Here is a 14,715-nt window from a genome sequence, read left to right on the forward strand (position 1 = left end):
GCCGCCCGGGGTCGCTGCGGTGGCAGCGGTGACGGGTTGGGTTGGTTCAGCGTCGTGGCCATGGCGGTGTTCGTGACGCGGCGGATCCCGGCCGAGGGGCTGCGCGTACTGTCTCAGGCTGGCGGGTGAGCGCGGGACTGGGTCCAAGTGCGGGTGGGTCGTTTCCGCCCTCGGCCCCGTTCCGGGGCCTTGGTGACGGGCCGCTCTCTCGCAGGTGCCGCGTCCAGCAGTGGGACTCGGAGGAGCCGGTGCCGCGGACCGAGCTGCTGGCGGGAGTGGCGGGGAAGCACGGGGTGCTCTGCCTGCTGTCCGACCGCATCGACCGCGAGGTGCTGGAGGCAGCTGGTGGGTGCGGCCTGCGGGACTGGACTGCCCCTCTCCCGTTCCTTTCCCCGTTCCCTTATCAGCGTTCGCTCGCCCTTCCGGGGCGATGCTGGGCAGCAGCGTGCTGTGGTGTCTTGTAGGTCCTGGCCTGAAAGTCATCAGCACCATGTCCGTGGGGTTTGACCACCTCGCCCTGGAGGAAATCAAGAAGCGGTAACCTTTCCCTGTGCTGTACCTCACCCTGCCCTGTGAGGGATGGGGTCCAGCCGGGGGAGGTGGTTGGGAAGCAGGGTGAAGCTCAGAGCTCATCCCGCTGTTCACACAGCAGATTACACAGTGGATTGCTTGACCCAGGCGTGGTGGGTGGCTTTGACAGAGCATGGGGCTGGATAGGTGGATAGGGTTTGTGACCTGCACCTCCCTCTTGGTAGGGTATGGCTAGGGTCACCTCCAACCCAGCTGGGGTTGGAGGAGCCTCTCGATGTCAGGGTATGGTTGGGATCTCCCCCCAACTGCTGTTGAGATGACTCCTTGGAGGACGGGCTGAGAAGCCAAAAGGGATGTCCTCTTGCATGTGGTACTGCAGATACATAGAAGAGGGAACTTCAGCAACTTGCCCAGAACATCAGCGACTTGCCCAGAAATTTTGAGGTAGAACCCCAAGGCTGGCAGCATTGCCCCAGAGACCTTTGCTTGCCTTGCAGTGGGATCCGTGTGGGGTATACCCCTGATGTCCTGACCGATGCCACCGCAGAGCTGTCTGTAGCTTTACTTCTGTCTGCATGCCGCCGGCTGCCAGAGGCAGTGGAGCAGGTGAAGAAGTGAGTATCACCATCAGCCAGCTGGGGCAAGAGCTGGCACCAACCTCCTTGCAGGCCAAGGTGGGAGTCCCCTGCAGTTCCATGGCTTTTCATAGACATGCTGCTCAGGGGCTGTAAGAGGGGCAGAGCTCCCCTCTGTATGCTAGGTAGAGGGCTTGTGGGAAAGGGCACCCAAAGCCACTGCAGACCCCTCTAGGAGAGCACACACGGAAGGTCTGTCCAGAGCTCCCTGAATGGCAGTTGCTCCAGGGCTGGGGATAGCAGTGCCTAATTTAAATCAGTCCCAAGGCAGCTGCTTCTGCAGCATACCCAAGGAGACCTGCAGGAGACCACCAAGGTCCCTTGAAGCAGGAACCTCAGAAGCTGGCTGTAAGATCACCTGGCTGTGTCAGAGGGACTGGCCACCCCCAGCATTGTAACTGTATGTACTTGCCCAAAGGCTGGACTGGGCTATGAGCAGGCTCTCTGCTGCTGCCATCTGACATCTGTTTCTACCTCACTTTCTCTACTAGTGGTGGCTGGACAACATGGAAGCCCTTGTGGATGTGTGGTTATGGTCTGTCTGATAGTACGGTGGGCATCATAGGTCTGGGGAGAATAGGTAAGTGCAGGTCACGCACAAGATTTGTGTGTCTCCAGTGACAGCAAGGTGGTTCTGGAGGTGTTCAGCCAAGGTGGTGTCCCTGTTGCTCACCTCTTTAAAGTCCATGACAGCAACAAGGAGAGCTGTCAAGATCTCTGAGCAGTGATCTTGGCTCATCAGGCCTAAACCTTGAAAGTTTAAAGCGTTCAAATGCATCCAGCAAACTGGATGTCATCCTCTTGATACTCAGGTAAACAAAAGCCCTGACAAAGTCCAAGGTGACATGTTTGTCATCCATTCAGTTGTGGACTTTGTCAGATGGCTATTTCTTTCCTCACTTTCCAGTTTGCTCCCTAGAGTATCTTCAGGTTTAACATCCCATTGCTCCAGTTCCACAGTTTTGCTATGGGAGTTCAGTCCTGCTCACTTCAGAAGCAGCAGAAGACCTCCACCCCGTGCTCGCCATGCTCCAGGCTGGGAAGCAGCCTGGCAGGAGGAATCCCACCACAATGACCCTTTAGCAAGCAGTGTGCTTTCTACTCTTAAGCGTGAGCTCACTGAAGGATGGATTGCCTGGAGAGTACTGACAGACCCTCGCAGCCCAGCACGGGTCTCTGTGCAGCATGCATCGTGCAGGCACAGCGGCTGAACAGTCTTCTCTTTTCCTTCTAGGACAGGCAGTTGCCCGCCGCCTAAAGCCATTTGGGGTCAAGAAGTTTTTGTACACTGGCAGTGGCCCAAAACCAGAGAGTGATGTGGAGTTTGAAGCTGAGTTCGGTAAGCAAGGCTTCAGGAGCAGGGGCAGCATCCATTTCATGGCAGCACAGAGAACTATTGGGGCTCACTGGGGAGTTGTCGCTCCCTGGGAGTGGTCCAGCAGAGAAGGGAGGTTCCAGGTGGCTTCCTCAGTGTAGCTGACATGAACTACAGTGGGGGCAGCAAAGGAAGGAATGGGAATCCCAAAGGCTTCTCATGCAGTGTTAGTGGATGGCAGGGAGAGAGACCTGCCTTCTTTGAGTCAGGTGATTCCAGCCAGTAAGCTGCACATACCTAGGCTCCAACTGACAGCCAGCCATTGTTGTGGGCTGTGGTGGTTTCAGCTGCTTTTGCCTTTCAGCTTTCTCCTGTGTCCATCCATTTATGATTTTCAGTTAGTTTCATTTGTGCAAGGAAGTGGAATGTAGCAGGGAAGGGAAAGTGGCAGCTGTGCCTTTGAGGAGGGGATGGATCTTTGGCAGGACTTCTCCTGCCCCTTGCACTTTCCTCTCACCTCCAGGAGTGAAAGTGACCCTGCCTGTGGCAGGGGGATGGAACTAAATGGTCTTTTAAGGTCCCTTCTAACCCAAACCATTCTTTCATGATTCTACAATGATTCTATGAAGTCATCTGTAAGTAACACATAGAGAGATTTAATGCTGGCATAAGCTGGTGCTGCCATATTTTGCTGCCTAAATGTGAAGTATGTACCACGGCCTCCTTTAGGCCAGATGGCTGAAGCATTGCTAGATTCCCCTTTGGCTTGGTTTTAATTCAAAAGTGAAATGAAACATCGCAGTAGTTTCTGTAGGGATGTGTATGATTTTTGTTGGGTGTTTGATGGTCCTTGTGTCTCCCCATTTGTTGAGAGGGGTCTCTCCAGAGCAGCACTCACTTGCAGATGAACTTTTTGGATAAAGAAGGTTGTTGAGGTCTGTTGGTGAGATTCCCCAGGCCAAACTGTGACCTGTTTTTCTCCACTCAGTCCCACTCACAAGGCTGGCCGAAGAATCAGACTTCGTTGTGGTGACATGTGCTTTGACTCCAGCCACCCAAGGAATGTGCAACAAGGACTTCTTCACCAGAATGAAGAAGACCTCTGTGTTTGTCAACACAAGCAGGTAATCACAACCCAGTCTCCTGCAAAGGGCTGGGGCGTTGGGGGTTGACAGTCACTCCTGACAATTACAGCTGCATGGAGAATCTGGTAGGATGAGATGTGCTTCCACTGCAGGTCCAGACAGTCTGTACAACCTTCATGGCCCAAGGTGTCTTGGGACCAAGGCAAAGGCAGCATAAGTTATTCCATCACACAGCTGCCCCAGAGTTGTCCTGTGCTTGGGCACTCAGCTCCTCTCCCACTGCTGGGCAGCCTGGACCAGAAGAAATAGTAGCCCATTGTGCTGCGAGGTTCAGGCAGATCCAGAGAGAGTCTGAAATCTTCTCAGGCAGACGGGATCCAGGTGCCTCTACTGAGGCTGTCCCACATGGGCTGTGTCCTGGCTATGTGCCCCTCAGAGCCCATGGGACCTCTCAGCAGCATGGGGTCTCTGTTTTTGCCAGGGGATCTGTGGTGAACCAGGAGGATCTGTACAACGCACTGGCCCATGGCCAGATCGCAGCAGCAGGCCTGGACGTCACAACACCGGAGCCACTGCCCACTGATCACCCCTTGCTCTCCCTCAAGAACTGTGGTGAGTGGCTGGGCCCCCAGTCTGCTCTGACAGCCTGCACTTTGAGTGCCTCGTGTGCCCGTGGCTGGGGACCTGCTAGCTGGAGTGACAGGGATTCCCTGCCCCTGTTAGCCTGCCAGTGTGACCAAGCACTGAAACGTGAAAGGACAGGAAGGTCAAGTGTATTTAAGCAAACTGTAGGTAGGCACTGCACAATGCAGAGAGCTGGTAGGGTGGAAGACCTCATCAACATGATGTAAAACAAACGTGGGAGGTATTTTGATTCTCCAGAAAGCGGCTGAGGTCGGCTCATTTTTTAACACCTTCCTGATGGATCTCCATTTGATCGTTAAAGGCATGGGGAGAAATCCATGGAAGAGTCTTGATACCAGTGGGTGCCTGAATGAGAAACTGAATCCCTGCTCATGCCCTGCTAAGCTGTGGTATAGATGTTCTGCTAGAACACAGGTAGATACAGAATAGATACTGAATAGATAGAGAAGATATATATATAATAATTACATATATAAAAATGTATAGTAGTATATATCATTATATACCTAGAGTGTATGATGTATATAATATATAGATAATACATGTTTGTATTCTAGCATATATTCTGTTAGAAACATTTCCCATGTGGCTAAAATTCTGGGTGCTGAGTCTGCCTAGAAGAATTTTGGCCTTGGGAGTGCTGCAGCCACTGTAGAGCTCTCCAGCTATCCCATGCACTGTGAGCCTGGGCTGCCAGGCGCAGGTTCAGCCTACGTGCTCAAAAGCACAGTTCACTTAAGTGCTGCAGTGCTGGCCTTGTCCTGACATCCACATTCGCCATCAGATGTCAGCAAATTATACAGCCCCTAGCTGAAGAGGCCAGCAGGTGCTCATGCTATGGGATGAGCAGAGATTTCTTTGCAGATCTAGCTGTATCCCCTGGACAAACTAGGGCAACTTTGACTGGTAAAGTGGAGCCCAGTGAGTTCAGGCAGCCTGTTTTCTGTATGGTGACAAGCGGCAGGCCAGTAGGAAGATGTTGGTCTCAGGACTAGTGCATGTATTCTTCAGAGGAGATTGGGTTGGATGAAGCAGGTTGGGTAGGAAGGTGCTTGCTCAGCTGCTCTTGTGCTTCAGTATTGTCAGGCTGCTGGACTGGAAGTGGGAGTGCCTGCCATTAGAGGCAGTAGCTGATCACTGTTAGTTTCACTAATGCTTTCCTGAAAGCTTGCTGAGAACTGCTATGTGGGGCACAATGATGTTTTAGTGCAAGACATCAGCAGCCCTCAGAGTTTACCTGGGATCGTCATTGTAGCAGACTTAAGGGACTGTGCAGGGTGGCATCTTCCATGGCCTCACTGCACACCAGCGCAGCTTCATCCTCAGAGGCACCACGGGCTCACAGGCAGCCTGGGATGAGTTAGGGACAGCTCCTGTTGTAGTCACTGCCTCCCCTCATGTGGCCTTCAGTGAGTAACTTGGCCCAGTCCTTGTAAAATGGGGCGAGGAGCTTTGCTGCTCCAGACAGGGAATGTGTAGGCCAGGCTAGGTACTCAGTGGGACTGACTCAGACACAAGCCAGTAAAGCTCACTTGTATCCCTTGAGGCAGAAAATACATAAAACAGAAACACAACACAGAGAAGACACAGCTTTCTAGTTGGAAAGTGAATGTATGCAGTTGTCTGCAGCCCCGTTGCTGGTGCAGTAGCAGGGTGCCTGTTCCTACCTGAATGCTCAGCTTTGCTGAGGTGACCAGCCTTCCTGAGAGCTGATGGCACGAGCTGGGCCAGAGTAGCCTCCTCTCACGTTGTTGAGTGCTTTGGCTGCTCAGACTGCACCTGAAGCAGGAGATGTGGTGCATGAGCCTTTGTTTATGTGGGCAAAATACCAGAGTGGCTGTGCAGGCGGCAGCAGCATGTCCTCTCTCCAGGAAGGAGGTTTTTGGAGTAGGAAATGTCTGTATCAAAATGAAACCATAGAGACATCCATGAAAATTTGGAACTGCCAGTGGCTGAGCTTCTGTTTCGGAAGTACAACGTCATAGCTGTGACATTATGGTTTGGGTTTTTTGGTTTTTTTTTTAAGACTTTTTTTACCTGTTTGCTTTGATTCCCATAGTAGACAGGAAGAAGAGTTGACATTGCTTTCACAGCAAACAAGGAGCCCAGACTGTTCTCAGCTTGGGGAGAAAGGACCTATGTGGCCCCACAGTCCTTGGGAGAGCCTTTTATCCCCAGACAGCAGCATGTCAGGTGTTCAGGCTTCTGCATTGCCTGTAGTTGCTGTCTGTTACAAAACAAGCAGAGATGCAGAGACTTTTATCCATACCTTTGGCAAGTACTCTTCACTATTGTTGAATAATTTACTACTAAAACAACTTTGGCTCATTCCTTTGCATTGCATAAGAGGAGCCTTTCCACACAGGTGGATGGAAATCCCTGCCCTGACTATGCTACAGCGTACCAGCTCTGTTGCAAGGGCCATTTGCCTCCATGTGTGCCTTTCCAGTACACCCATGGGTCTGTAAACCAGGATGTTTCACAGTAGTCTTCAGTGTCTTGTTGCAATATATGTTGGTTCATGCCTGTCAGTGAGCTGATCCTCCTTAAAGCCATATGGTAATCACACAACAGTGTGTATATTTCACTGCATTTTTGTCTGCCACAGGGATAGTAGGAGGACCTGCTCTTGGCTGACTGTCTTTGGCCTGGATGACTTAAAAAAGCCCAGTTAGCCATTTGTTTCTTGTTCCCTGTCTGCTGCCAGCTCCTGGTGGAGCAGCAGCTGGTGCCTGGTGGACCCAGGTTGCCCACATCCCAGGAAGACCCCTGAAAGAGGCTGTAAGAGGTCAGCAAAGGTAAGGAACAAGCAAGTAACCTTCCCTGTCTCCCCGCAGTGATTCTGCCACACATTGGGAGTGCCACATATGCCACAAGGAGCACCATGGCAGTACTGGCAGCCAACAACCTCCTGGCTGGGCTGCGGGGGGAGGCCATGCCCCATGAGCTGCTGCTGTGATGGCCAGAGTCCCCATCCTGGAGGGCAGCAGGACTTGGTGTTACCGTCCCCTGGAGAAGTCTTGGAGACCAGTCTTGTGCCTCCTTGCCTCTGCAGCAGCATGCCAGCAGTCCCTGTGGTGAGGGAACTGCACCATAGCTATTAAAGAGAAGCAATGAGTGTGTCATGCTTATTTTCTTTGAGAACCGGGTGCACATGGCATACATAGCACACAGCTCTGCAGGGGGCTGCAAGTCCCCTGGTCATGTTGCTGCTGAACTCAGCAGGCTATGGATAGTGTTAAGTCCCAATTCAGAAAACACTTGCAGTGTTAGGATTTGAATGTTAGCCAGCATGTGTCATATGTAAGAGAGCTGCTGCAGCAGCACCTGTCCTCGGAAGCCTCGCTCTTGGGGTCACAGTGAGAGGCCATGCAGTTCCATACTGGAACTCCCAGCCTCATAGCAAGGGAGGGAGGAGAGGTAATTGCTCAATTGGCCCAGGCCCACTGCTGCCAAGAGAGCTGCTGTCAAGCATGTGTTCAAGGGGCTTGCTGAATCAGTGCTAAGGTGTGATGTTTCCATTTGTCAAACGTCAAAAGCAGAAACGCTTGTATGGCTGCCCTGGCATTTTCAGGTCTGCTTTTGTCTCTGTAACTAATTCTGGGCACAACTCTGAAGTGAATTGCGAACTGGAATTCACACTGGGAGGTTCTACATCCTCCTGTGTGTTCTGGTTTCAACTCACCTCAGTTTGGTTGTTTTTTTTTTTTTTCCCAGATATGCAATGACACATGTTAGTGCAGGGGAAAGCCTGAGCAGGTGCCAACCCTCTAGCTGCCAAGAGGGGCTCGGGTGAGCACATTTCAGGGGCTTTGAGGGGTCCATCTCTCCTCTAGTACTGTCCCACTTCTATAAACGGGAGTTGGAACCCATCTCTCTGTGCCAGTTCTCCACAGTGAGTTTCTGCTCCAGCTGATGACACAATTGGCTCCCAGGTGTGCTCCTTGGATTGCTCTGTGCTGCTTACCTGTTTGAGGGCTGCATGTCCCAATGACATTGTTTTCTTAAGGAAAAAAGAAAGGTGGCTGCAACATTGCATTGCAGTGGCAAGAGGACTTTAACATGTGTAAAGCTTGTTAGAAATCCTGCTTTGAATGGGTGTATGTAGAGTGTGATCTCCAAGCAATTTCCTGCTGCTAGGGTGGAAAGGGTCAAGGACACTCCAGTTTTGTGGGGGCATGCCCATAAGCCATATGTAGCAGGATGTTGCACAGGGAGTGCACAACCCTGCAGCATCCAGCCATGCTCTTGAGGACAAGAGCAACTTATCCCTTACTTTCTTCAGCAGAGGGCTTGGCTATGTCCTTGCATTTTTCTTTCCAAGAATAAGGAGTGAGTAAGCCCCTTTCCCAGTGTTACCCTGCTACTTCTGGGAGCTTGCCCGAAAGGGACAGCTTTCCTCACAGTCCCCTGCAGCAGCCTTTCCCAGTCTTCTGCAAGCAAGACCAGGTCAGGCATCTCTCCTCAGATGGGATCTGAGCCCTTTGGGGTCCATGGGAAATGTTCTCTGGTTAGGAGGCAGGGTCACAGCTTCATGGTATAGACGAGAAATTTTCCCATCCTGTATGGCCAGCACTTGGGGAGGAGTTGTTAAAAAGTTACTACACAGCAAAGGAAGACACCCAACTGGGAGTAAAAGGCTAGGATTTGATGTATACAAATGCTGCATTTTGAATTCGACAGCATTAAACAAGCACATTGCTGATACTTCACTGGAGATCTAGCAGAAACTTTTTCTGTATCTAGTCTTGCAGCAACAGCACTGCCCAGAGCTGGACACATCTGCAAGTTGCGAATTTGTGTTCCCCATTTATGAACAAATGTATGATGAGGAAGCCAGTTCAATTCAATTTCTTTTTGTGTTCTACATCTGCAGGGCTGTGGGGAAAGCCTTGGTGAGAGCAGTGTGCTAGGGCTGGTAGGGGATGAGACTGGGGTCCAGATGGCCCATCACTGCCCAGTGGCGGCAAGGCTGCTTGGAAGTGCAGGGTGGTCTTGCCATGGTCCCATCCCCTTGTGCCCTCCTGGCACCTACTACAATGAGGCAGATGGGACCACCCTGCCTGCTGCCTGCAGGATCTGTTCACAGACCTGCCAGTCATGGCTGCATGGTGCTATCCACCCTGGCCAGCCCCTGCTGCATGGTGTGGAGATGGCTCTCACCAGTGTTAAACCAGCCTCCTCCCAACCCCGTGTGCTTCCAGCCACTGTGCTGTGGAAAGTGGTGAAAAGCAGGCCTGGACTCGGGTTCCTTGTGAGCTGTGGCTCTCCACTGGCCATCCTTCTCTCCATGCCTTGTCACTATTCTCTCCAGGTTTCAGCATTCAGAGCAGCATATGGAGCAAATGACAGCCTCATTTCCAAGGCTGTGGGAGGTGTGGAGCAGAGGAGGAAGCAAATGAACATGTCAGTTTGCTTGACCCCAGGGGAATCTGTCCCACAGACACAGAACACAAAGCATGCCCAGTGCATTCAGCCAGGGCAGGTGCTGAATCTGCTGAGCAGTTACAGGCTCTGACAGCAAGGGAGCACCTGCACCAGCCACCTGGCCACTACCAGGTGACAGCATACTATGTTTCCAAAGACAGGACTGCAGCAGCTCCATTGGCCTCATGGGCACAGGAGCCCACCATGTGCTCCACAGCACAACACCTAAACACAACTCAGGAGCTTGTGGTTTTGGAGGAGCCATCTTCAGCTGGGATTAAACACAGTTAAGGGACAGTGTCATGGTTTAACTTCAGCCAAGTACCACACAGCCACTCACTCCCTCACCCCCTGCCCAGGTGGGATGGGAAGGATAATCAGAGAAAAAGTAAAACCCATGGGTTAAGATAAGAACAGTTTAATAGTTGAAATACAATAGTACTAATGATGAAAACAGAGACAGCAAAAAGAAAACCAAAACAAACCAACCAAAACCCCAGCCAGCCCACTCCTGGAAGGCAACCAGTGCCCTGTGCAGCTTCGCTTCTCCCAGCCCATCAGGCACAAGGCAAGCAGTGCACACCAGGCAGCCGTGCCACCAGAGGTGCTCAAGCCTGGAGGTAGCAATGCAGCCACATGGACAGAGAACAGCCTCTGGAAGACAGCCCAAGACAGTAACCAGCCATAACATGCCTGAACTGCTTAACTCATTGCTTGTTACTGTACAGCACAGGAAAGTTTCTAGCAAGAGTAAAAAGTCTGCATCTCTGATGGCAGCAGTGCACTGTTGTCTCCAATTCTCATCATATATAAAAACTGAGCAGGGTCCTGCATAATAATCCAGTACAATTCTTAAGAAATGAGAGGGGAAGGCAGTAGCTGATAGCAGTGTAAGCCTGGTTCAGGGAGGAAGCTGGAATACACAGAGAAAAGCCTGTGCTTGGGAATTAAAGTTCATCTAGTACACTGTACTTCTCTCTCTGTCCCATGGCAAGTGTTCTTCGTACTGAGTGCTCTACTTGAATTTGTCTTGATGTTAAGTGAACCATACTCTGATAGCAGTAATAGCTATTGGGAGATGTTCGTTAATTAGTTACAGATGCTGGCTAGTTAAAGGAAGACCTTTGTTTCATGCCTCAGAGAGTATCTGGCGTGTTTATCATAGAATCATAGAATCGTTAGGGTTGGAAAGGACCTTAAGATCATCTAGTTCCAACCCCCCTGCTGTGGGCAGGGACACCTTACGCTAAATCATATCACCCAAGGCCTCATCCAACCTGGCCTTGAACACTGCCAGGGATGGAGCATTCACAACCTCCCTGGGCAACCCATTCCAGTGCCTCACCACCCTAACAGGAAAGAATTTCCATCTTATATCCAACCTAAACTTCCCCTGTTTAAGTTTTAACCCATTACCCCTTGTCCTGTCACTACAGTCTCTAATGAAGAGTCCCTCTCCAGCATCCCTATAGGCCCCCTTTGGATACTGGAAGGCTGCTATGAGGTCTCCACGCAGCCTTCTCTTCTCCAGGCTGAACAGCCCCAACTTCCTCCGCCTGTCTTCATACGGGAGGTGCTCCAGTCCCCTGATCATCCTCGTGGCCCTTCTCTGGACTTGTTCCAACAGTTCCATGTCCTTTTTATGTTGAGGACACCAGAACCGCACACAGTACTCCAGGTGAGGTCTCACAAGAGCAGAGTAGAGGGGCAGGATCACCTCCCTCGACCTGCTGGTCATGCTCCTTTTGATGCAGCCCAGGATACGGTTGGCTTTCTGGGCTGTGAGCACACACTGAAGCTGGCTCATGTTCATTTTCTCATCAACCAACACCCCCAAGTCCTTCTCCGCAGGGCTGCTCTGAATCTCTTCTCTGCTCAACCTGTAGCTGTGCCTGGGATTGCTCCCACCCAGGTGTAGGACCTTGCACTTGGCATGGTTAAACCTCATGAGGTTGGCATCAGCCCACCTCACAAGCATGTCAAGGTCCCTCTGGATGGCATTCCTTCCCTCCAGCATATCAACCAAACCACACAGCTTGGTGTCATCGGCAAACTTGCTGAGGGCGCACTCAATCCCACTGTCCATGTCACTGACAAAGATGGTAAACAAGACTGGTCCCAACACCGATCCCTGAGGGATGCCACTCGTTACTGGTCTCCAGCCGGACATTGAGCCATTGACCACAACTCTGTGTGCAGCCATCCAGCCAGTTCTCTATCCACCCAGTGGTCCATCCATCAAATTGATGTCGCTCCAATTTAGAGACAAAGATGTTGTGTGGGACAGTGTCAAATGCTTTGCACAAGTCCAGGTAGATGACATTAACTGCTCTACCCCTGTCCATCAGTTCTGTAGCCCCATCATAGAAGGCCACCAAATTGGTCAGGCAGGATTTGCCTTTAGTGAAGCCATGCTGGCTGTCACCAAGCACCTTGTTGCTTTTCATGTGCCTTAGCATGCCTTCCAGGAGAATCTGCTCCAAGATTTTGCCAGGCACAGAGGTGAGACTGACTGGTCTGTAATTCCCTGGGTCATCCATTTTCCCCTTCTTGAAAATGGGGGTTATATTTCCCTTTTTCCAGTGATTGGGAACTTCACCTGACTTCATGATTTTTCAAATATGATGGCCAGCGGCTTCGCAACTTCGTTTTGATTCACAAGCCTTGCTTGAGTACTGCCCATCAGAAGCAGAGTGTTTGGGAAGTTTCTAGTAAGACCTCTGCTGACCAAGGAAAGGTTGGCAGATAGGAAGGGAATGGGCTCCTGAGCATCTCAACTGGCTGGAAATTTCCAAGTGACATAGCGGAAGGACTTACATTGATGTGAAAACCTTGGCTGTATTACATGGATGTAAATCCATCAGGTTAGTTTGCTTGTCTGTATGATTTTTTGAGGTTTGACCCTAAAGATCCTGGTATTGGTGAAGTTATTGAAATGCTGAAGGATGTTGACTAAATATTTGAGAGGTTATTGTGACCCCTAATAATGTGAGAAATAGTTAAGTGTAAATGAACTGGTACCTGAGCACTTGTAAACTGGTACCTGAGCACTTGTATTAGATTAAGACACATTAAGAAATAGACACAAGTTTGTAAATAAGGCTGCTGTAGTGACTGAAGCACATTTCAGGTGTCACATCTTGGAATTTCTTCAAGAAAGGAACCTTCTGCAGCTATCATTTTGCTCTGCCACACAGAGAAATCATTAGTGAAAAGTTTTTGCTTTCTAAAAGTACTTAAAAACCTGTAAATGATAAAATAATAACCTTATCTTTCTGCCCCAGCTTCAATGAACCTGTAGTTTTTTGGGTGAGTCTTGAGTGTGGCTGGTCAGAGCACAGCCTAATGACAGCAAAGCACAGGTAAGCCTTGCTGCATCTCTGTCCAAAGGCAAACACCTCTTGACAGGATTTCTTGCTCAGCAAGTTATGGACATAACCCATACCAGCAATCCCTAGTCAAAACTTTATGCCACCAACAACTAACTCGCTAGAAAGTGTGGTGAGCAAGCAGCAGCATCCCAGTAGCTGCACTGGGCTTCCAGACCAGTGTCAGCATGTTCCCATGGGAATTCAGAGAACAGCAATCACAATGGATTATGGATTTTACAGATGTCATGTAGATATTAACATTATTTCAGAAACAATAATAATCTCTTAAAGTATATTCTACCAGGAACAAAATTATTAATAAGTAAGTAAAATACAGGCTTTTATGATTACTTTTTGCTAAGAACAAGTATTTCTTTACAGCCTTGCATAAAGAGCAATAATCACTTTGCAGGTGCCTTTTGCATGTCCTGTTTTGGTGATTATTTGGCTGATGCAAACAAGGAGACATGCACTTAACCTGCTTTGAGGGAAACAACATCTCATACCAGCAGTGATTTCTTCATTCACAGCACGCTCACAGCAGCAGGAAGAGCCCAGAGCACAGCAAAGAAGAGGCATGGGAACACAGACCCTCTAGACAGGTAGCCAGCGTCTGTGGAGCTGAGTACCCTGCTTGCTTTTTTCAGCTGCTTACAAGGGTCAGCCCACACTGCATAACATATGTGCAGTGAAAGGTGGTAAAAGTGCCACAGAAGTGGCACATGAACCTACTGCTGTTTAAACAATCATTGGCAGAGAGTGACCCCTCCCTTGGACTTTCTGAATTCTTGTTGTGGTTTGGTAGTGTTTTACATGGTTGAATTAGGAGTCAGAGATGCAGTACCCTGCTGAAGTCACCAATGTGTAACAGACACCTGCAGATGCAACTAGCAGAGGACAGAACACGAAGCCTCGCCTTATGCAAGTTTTCCAACAAGAAACTGCCACAGTCCTTCCAAGAGTACATTTTCTGGCAAGAACAGCAGATTTGACAGCGTAAGTGAACACTGTGCTTCAGCTGAGCATGCACTCCTACAAATGCAGGGTTACATAGATGTGGTATTAAGATTTCTACCAACTGACATGTAAGCGGTGAGGAGAAGCAAGACACGCCAACCCAATATGGGTGATAAGCAAACTTCTACTTTATTTGTGGCGCACTTCGCTTATATCCACGTGGTGTTTAGCCACGCCTACTAGTCAGAACAGTATTGGTTAGTTCTACACAGCTTCCTTCACATTCTCCTCCCACATCCGGTATCCAGTTACCTGTGAGGCCTACACTTTGCCTTGCTCACACAAGGCCTCTAAGGCTCCATGGCCTTGCTCTTAGAGCCATTCTGCAACACTGACACATTAATTCACTCATTCCTTTTTACAGGAAGCTCCAGACTAAACTTATTTTCACCTATTATTAAGGGAAATTAAGAGTGGAATACAGCTTTTAAACTATAGACTGTTGGGTTTATGCCTTTTCAAAATCTATTTAATGACTGTGATGTCTATTCAAGACATCATGTCATGAAATTTAGTCTTGTCAGCACTAATACATTTTATTATGCAAGTCACCAAGCCAGTCTTTGTTAGTTGCCATGTGCTGCAGACACGGGAGGTTTCTGATGGGCATTCAGATGTTATAATCAAAATTAATTGCACCATTACCAGCCACTTACCCTGCCAGCACAAGCACATGTGTGGGTTAGACA

The 14,715-nt window shown here is 49.8% G+C and overlaps 1 protein-coding gene across 1 annotated transcript; it reads left to right on the forward strand.

Moving 5' to 3' along the window:
• On the forward strand, positions 1-7,328 carry LOC133265112 (glyoxylate reductase/hydroxypyruvate reductase-like). The gene is made up of 9 exons (XM_061445326.1): positions 1-125; positions 215-345; positions 465-537; positions 1,029-1,145; positions 1,658-1,746; positions 2,401-2,505; positions 3,470-3,605; positions 4,048-4,178; positions 7,049-7,328. The coding sequence occupies exons 1-9, from the start codon at positions 61-63 to the stop codon at positions 7,168-7,170; spliced, it is 969 nt and encodes a 322-aa protein (XP_061301310.1). The 5' UTR covers positions 1-60; the 3' UTR covers positions 7,171-7,328.
• The last annotated feature ends 7,387 nt before the right edge of the window (positions 7,329-14,715 follow it).

Source organism: Pezoporus flaviventris, unplaced genomic scaffold (genome assembly GCF_033815535.1).
Source record: "Pezoporus flaviventris isolate CSIRO_AGI_PZ_B2104156 unplaced genomic scaffold, CSIRO_AGI_Pfla_v1 ptg000004l, whole genome shotgun sequence".
NCBI classification, from domain to species: Eukaryota; Metazoa; Chordata; class Aves; order Psittaciformes; family Psittacidae; genus Pezoporus; species Pezoporus flaviventris.